Source organism: Monoraphidium neglectum, assembly GCF_000611645.1.
Source record: "Monoraphidium neglectum strain SAG 48.87 unplaced genomic scaffold scaffold00183, whole genome shotgun sequence".
NCBI classification, from domain to species: Eukaryota; Viridiplantae; Chlorophyta; class Chlorophyceae; order Sphaeropleales; family Selenastraceae; genus Monoraphidium; species Monoraphidium neglectum.
Window position 1 is genome coordinate 6,484 of NW_014013445.1, and position 6,422 is coordinate 12,905.

Consider the following 6,422-nt stretch of genomic DNA (forward strand, 5'->3'; position numbering starts at 1 on the left):
GCGGCGCATCGAGCGCCACGCCGAGCGCGAAGCTCGCGGCAGAAGCCCTCAGGCTCATCGTTTTGAGCGCCGCAGCCGCAGCAGCAGCAGCACCAGCAGCAGCGCCAGCCACAACCCCCACTGACACGGGTGCGCAAAACGGCGAGCTCCCGGCCGAGCCTCTCGCCGCGGCGGACCTCTCCGCGGCTCTGGCTGACATCTCCTCGTGGCTTCCCCCAGCGATCGCCGTGGGCGCAGCCGCGGGTGGTGGCGACGGCGGCGCGGCGGGCGTCCTCAGCGCGCTGGGCCCTGGGGAGGACGAGCGGCGGCTGGTGGAGAGCATCCACGCGCTGCTGGAGGACTTGGAGGGCAGCTGGGCCGGGCTGGCGACGGACCTGTCTCATGCGCGGGTGCGTGGGTGATCTGTGTGCTGATGGCTCTGTGGTCTCAGTGCTGGTGCCTTGCGTTCAGGAAGCAAGACGCAAAAGTAGACATGTCATTGACGTCCTTGTCGTGTGTCCCACTTGCAACGCAGCCTATATGTTTCCATCGCTGCATTTTCTCTCCTAGGCGCTCAACCGTGATCTGGAGGATGAGAACGCCGATCTGCAGGAGCAGATCAGGCGCATCACCAAGGCGGCCGCAGCAGCTGGCCTGCGGCTACCAGAGCCGGCGTCGGCAGACCCGCAGCAAGGTCAGGACGTGGGGGACAGGCCGCAGCAGCAACAGCAGCAGCAAGAGCAGCAGCAGCAGCAGCTCGCACAGTTCGCCAACGGCTTGCCGCAGACTCCGGTGCAGCAGCGGCGACCAGAGGGCACGACGGCGCAGCAGGAGGCGCTGCTGCTGCTGCCCGGCGGCATCACGCCGGGCGGTGAGTCGGTCGGGGACAACGCGGCCGGCCTGGGCACCCCTGGCCCTGCAGCAAGCCCGGCCAGGCCCGTAGCAGCAGCAGCAGCAGTAGAATCGTCACCAGAGGCACCTTCGAGCAATGCAGGCCGCGGGCCGCCACCATTAGTGCCGGCGCGCGATGCTGTGGCAGGCTCACCCGCGGGCTCTGCTCGCGGGAGCTTCGCTGGCGGCGGAGATGGGGTTGGGGGCGCGGCGACCAGCACGGCCGACAGTGCACCCGCGCCCGCGCGCTCCCAGAGCAGCCGCAACAGCGCGGCGCGGCAATGGGGCGTGTTTGGCATGCTGGCGGGGCGGCAGGGGGTTGCCAGTGCGCGGTCGAACGCTGTTGGCCTGTGATGGGCGGGCTGAGCTGCATCGCAGCATCTGGGGATTGTTTCGTCCAGCCAAGAGCCGGAAGTACTGTATAAGATGGAGTTACGTGTTAGGCAACGGCCCCTCTAGCGGTGTGTGTCATCTGATCAACCAAAGTTTAGGTATCGTCTTTTCCATATACTACGAGCAGATTGGGCTGGTGCCATCGCTCTGCAGCTGGCCATGTGCGCCGTCACCTTGGCTGTAACATCAGCCGCCATGCGTTGCACTGTGGTGATCCCTGATAGGAAGAGCTAGATGCCCTGACAGGATAGGCAGGCACTGTGACAAGTTTGCCTGGGCCAGTAGATCTCTATCCATTTTGATGTGGCTGGCATCAGCGTTGCATCGGGGATGTAATCAAGCCACATTCGCTGCCACTGAACCAACGCGGACGGCCTTGGCTGCGCACAAGAACCTCATCAACGCTAGGTGGGTCCTGCTGAAATAGCAATCTCCTTGGGCAGACCAGCCCCGGCATGCCTAAACACTGAAACATGCATGACTGCAAGGCGGACATGGCCTTCAAGCAGAGTCACGGCATTCCTGTTACACATTTGGTGCGCCGACCAATCGTGCTGGGCGTGTGGTTGGTTTGTTAGTCGGGGCGGTGAAAACAGCCTGCATGGGTAATCATCCATAGTCCGCCGACGTCCAGGTAGCAGGCAACAGCTTGAGCCCATCATTGTAAGGCGACGTGCGCAGAGCGAACGCAGTTGTACTTGATACATACCATTCAAATTACGGCGTAAGTGTTCATGGTGTACAGCCACGACAGCTTCACAGAATTGCAGCGAATCCAGGCGATACTTTTACACCCCTGTTCGACCATGCGCAATGCGGCAGACGGCACGCTGACACTTCCAGGTGTTGCGACGTGCCTGCTTTTGCTGCCGCCCTACATGGAGGGGTGGATGGGTGTCGCGGCCGCGTTTATGTGCCGAGGAGACTGACCGATGGTGAGACCGGGAGTCTGGCCAGAGACTGATCGATTGTGTGTAGAGAGCAGTGTGAAGAGAGTGCAATTGTAGCGGTCGAACTTGTCACGCACTGGCAGATGGCAAGCAGGAATGTCATGAGCCCTGGGGGATAAACATGACAGCCACATGCAGCGCGCGTGTGTGGAGAATACGGCTGCACATGGTCGCGGCGCCTGCATGGCTGCATCGCCTGCACGGCTGCACCACCAAGCACACCAGTGGCGACATCCTACAGGAAGGATTCAGAAGGCCAAGCAGGCAAAACTGAAAGGAAAGGAGCAGGAGGCAGAATTGCGACCGAGCCAGTTGGTGCTGGTCGAATACGCCTGCCCTGCGCTGCCAACGAAGCTGTTTGTCTTGTCGGTCCAGCCGTTGCACGTGAGCGCCACGCCGCCAAACATGTCGGAACCTGACCAATACAAGCCGGTCCCTGCCGGCATCACGCCCGCGGCGATGAGAGTGAAGTTGTCGAGGGGGCCTTTCAGGAGGTCCGCCCAGTCGGAGGCGATAGTTGCCGGGCTGGCGCCAGGCCCCACGATCGGCACGTTAGTGGGTACGCCGTAATTGGTCGGCATGTTGTTGATGGCGTCGTCGGCGCCTATGCTCAGGAAGGCGCGCACGCGCAAGTAGCCGGGAGGTCGGCGGGCGGTGGCCAGCTGGCATCGGCTGTCGGCGCCGGCGCGGCCGCCAAAGTTGCCACCCACCGTTGCGTCGCCGTTTACCGAGTACATCACAATCTGCACGGGCATGCGCAGGAAAGCGTCCGCAGGAACGCCGCCCAGGGACGCCGCGTCGATCGTCGCGCCGACACGGACAAACTCGCTCACATTGATGGCCGGCAGGCTGGCCCTGAGCGCGGCGAGGGCCGCAGTGGTGTTCGTTCCCAGCAGCTGCAGGGAGTTTGTGAGGGCCGCAAGCTCCGCAGTGATGTTGGCAGACTGCTGCTGCACGGCTCCCTCGAGGAGCGCGGCTTCTGAGGAGACGAGGGCCGCCTGCTGCGCCGCAGTCGCGTTGAGAGAGGCCGTGCCAGCAGCAGTCGTGGCAAGCTGCCCCTGGAGAGCCAGCAGGCCGTCCCGCAACTGCGTGACGGCGGCGCCCGTCGCGGTCGCGTTTGCCTGGGGGCCGCCGGGGGCCCCGCTGATCGCGGCGTCGATCTTGGACTCGAGGGCAGCCAGGCCGACGTTGAGCTGAGCTGTGGTCGTCAGGCCGCAGCCGACGCGCAGGGTCGTTGGGTCCTGTGCGGGCGGTCAATAGCGGCAGCAGATTGTTGGGCAAGGTCATAGTGCGGAGCAAGCGCGTTGTCGTGTATGAGAATCACGTGCCCAGACTGCAGTAGTGGCACCATCTAAGCCCTCGTCCCCACCCCCCCTTGCCATACACACCCCAAGGGGCGCGCCAAACGCACTGCTGTACGTCTACTTCAGACTGGGGCGAAGCACCCTCGCTGGCCCGCGCACCTGGCTGTCGGTGGTTGCGTTGGTGGACAGCAGCAGCTCGCCGCAGAGCTGCTGCAAGGTTGCGGACGACCTTGGGGTGCAGGACTGCACAAGCCCTTTCACCTGGGCGCACTGCGCATTCACGAGCAAAGGAGGCCGATGCATGTGTGCCCCGGCACCGTTTGTTGGGGTGTTAGAGAGCGGGCAGGAGGGGTCAAAGGTGGAAATGGGGCTGTTCAATATACGGTCCCTGGCGTGGCACCTGGCGCCCATCAGGCCACCTGCTGTGTGTTGGGCTCGGTCGGGGCTGCGGCTGGCGCGTCCGGGCCCAACCGCTTCCCAAACGCAGCGGCTGGTTGCTAACCATTGCGACCCTCTTGACCTTGGGCGGGGAAGTAGCTGCGCACACACTGCAAGGCAATGAAACAGCAAGGGCAGTTGTGGCGGGAGGGGATTGAGGTTTACCCCCCCCCCCCCGAGAGGGGTCCAAGGGGTGAATCTGCGAGCAGCCACCCAGGCGTAAGTGATGCTTGTGCCTGTCGGCAGGGCAGGGACGTCTCCTCGACAGCTGGACCTTGTCTGGCGTTGGCCTGCAGTTCGTGGGTTGATGCAGGCTGGGAAGCCCATTGCTGATCATGTGACAGTGTCCCAAAATCCAGCAGTGGCGATTTGGCCAGCAGCCCGTGACACAGGCGCAGGGCCCCTTTCCGCCCCGCCACTCCCAAGCCCGTCAAGCGCCGCACCTGAGCATGGCAGCCAGCAACAGCAACACGGCCAGGGGCAGCTGCAAGCCCGTTCGGTTGCCCATCACGGGGTTCGTGATGTGGACACCCGGACCGACCATCTGGTGTGTCAGTCGGTGACGAGCTCAGGACACCTCGAAAGGATGAAGTGACAAGATTTTGAAACGCTTCAGTGGGGTCGATGAGCGGCTACGCTGCGCCGGGGCGGAGCCCAAAAATACAAAAGGTGGCAAAATGGTGAAATGACAGGACATAACGAGTCCCAATCTTGGCGATTCATTCACTAATGAAGTCTTCGACAGGTGGCTGCAACGCAGCAGTGCAGTGGCACGAAATGGGGGGCGTTGAGAAAGCTGCCAGAGTGTACCCGCGTGTGTGCCAGCCACTCCGAATTCTGAGGCCGCCAACGGCTGATGCGCTCCACTAGGCAAGCTCCGATGTATTGTACACTTTGTGAACCTCATGCAGGGACCGGATTTGCTGCAGATGCTGGAAGACGGGCACAGTACTGGCTTGCCAGCTCAGGCTCACACCCCATGGCGCGCGGGTGCGAGCGGCGCAAAGTCTAGACTGCACCAAGGCTGGCACCCATGAGCTCGCTGCAGGGTAAGTTCCGTCCAGGCATACGTATTGGCACCACACTGGCCCATACTGAAGGCTGCAAGCTGATGGGGTGTGCGTGCTTCAGGAAAACAGGGCGCCACACCGCACACAACAACAGTTGCAGGTGTCGACCCCTGCGGCTCATGCAAGGGCACTCGAGTCTGTGCTGGCTACAGCTTGAGATGAGGCGGGGCGGCGCAACTCCTCAGCACGCATGGCACGATGGGGGCCTTTGCCTGCTGCTCTGCCTCGTTCGCCGCGCACCACAGCACCGCCTGTGGAGGGTCGACACGCTCGCTGTGTGCCCGTGCTGCCCACCAGACTGCAATGCGCGTTTCTTTGAGTGCCCAACCACTGCGCACCTGCGCGCCTCGGCGCGTTGCGCCCCCCTGTTTTATGCTGCCGCAGTCCCCTTTGCTTGCTTGCGAGGTGTGAAGTAACCAAGGCAGCTCCGCCTTGCCTGTCTTGTGCATTGCTCCTTGATTATTCAGCAGAGCTTTGACTCCAAGATCTTCCTATCAACACTCGCGTTTGCTCCACAAGTGCCTCTTTGCGCAACCGTTTCAAGTGCGGCTATGATAAGCTTCCTTGTTGCACCCAAGCAAGCTGGACCCCCAACTCTCTCCCTGGCCATTGCCTGCTCGTTGAAAGCTTAAAACAATGTCAAAACAATGACGTACTACATTACCAACCAACCACAAATGCAACGGCCGTTCCGTCACCCCTCTTTCAGCAGCCGCCGCAGCTCGCTCTTCCTAACCTGCGAATACAACAGAGATGGCCAAACGGCAGGCCTGAGACGCCGAGTTGCGGCGATAATGAGGGGGAGGAAGCTGACGGGGGGCATCCAGCGGACCTGGCACCCACCTGCACCGAGATGCTGCCGCCGCTGCGGAAGACCCTCAGGGAGTCGTCCAAGTACACCACCTAGGGGCGGTAGGGGGGCGGTGGGGCAATGCGATCAGCGTGGCGTTGTTGGAACCGCAGCTGTCGGGCGATATGGGCACCTCAAGCGCGTGCGGCGCTCCTCGCGACAGCTCGAGGCTGCGCTGGCGTGTGCGTGTGCGCTTCAGCCGCTGGCGCCGCCGGCCGTGGCGGCAGCTGCATACCTCGAAACGACCGCTGCCGCGAATTGGCAGGGGGACGTCGAGGCCAAACAGGTGCAAAGAGCCACTGGAGATGTCCGCGCGGATGGCTTTGGGCGTGCTGGCGCTGTCGTCCTGCGGCAGGATGCAGACGGTTGAACAGCCTCGAGCCAAAAAGGTGCGGCCCAGGCGAGGCACGATCGACCTCCCTGATTCCTGGTGACTGCACGGCCCGCGGCTGGGCCCGCCCCTGCGTCTGATCCCACGGCAGGCAAGTCGCTGGAGAGGCAGAAGCCAGCACACAGGTTGAGTCGGCCACCGGCGCGAACCACACCC

At 62.9% G+C, this 6,422-nt stretch overlaps 2 protein-coding genes across 2 annotated transcripts in view; one reads left to right on the top strand and one right to left on the bottom strand.

Annotated features, from left to right (window-relative positions):
• The window catches only part of MNEG_1761 (hypothetical protein), a gene marked incomplete at both ends in the record, with an annotated part of 3,899 nt that extends 2,538 nt beyond the window's left edge, over positions 1 to 1,361 (top strand). The window contains 3 exons of the mRNA XM_014049758.1: positions 220 to 389; positions 550 to 850; positions 1,357 to 1,361. Coding sequence (XP_013905212.1) covers positions 220 to 389; positions 550 to 850; positions 1,357 to 1,361 — 476 coding nt within the window. The remainder of the gene's footprint in view (positions 1 to 219; positions 390 to 549; positions 851 to 1,356) is intronic.
• A 1,100-nt stretch (positions 1,362 to 2,461) lies between these two features.
• On the bottom strand, positions 2,462 to 4,499 carry MNEG_1762 (hypothetical protein; the record flags this gene model as incomplete). Its single annotated transcript, XM_014049759.1, has 3 exons — positions 2,462 to 3,454; positions 3,677 to 3,746; positions 4,399 to 4,499. The coding sequence occupies 3 exons, from the start codon at positions 4,497 to 4,499 to the stop codon at positions 2,462 to 2,464; spliced, it is 1,164 nt and encodes a 387-aa protein (XP_013905213.1).
• Between the last annotated feature and the right edge of the window lie 1,923 nt (positions 4,500 to 6,422).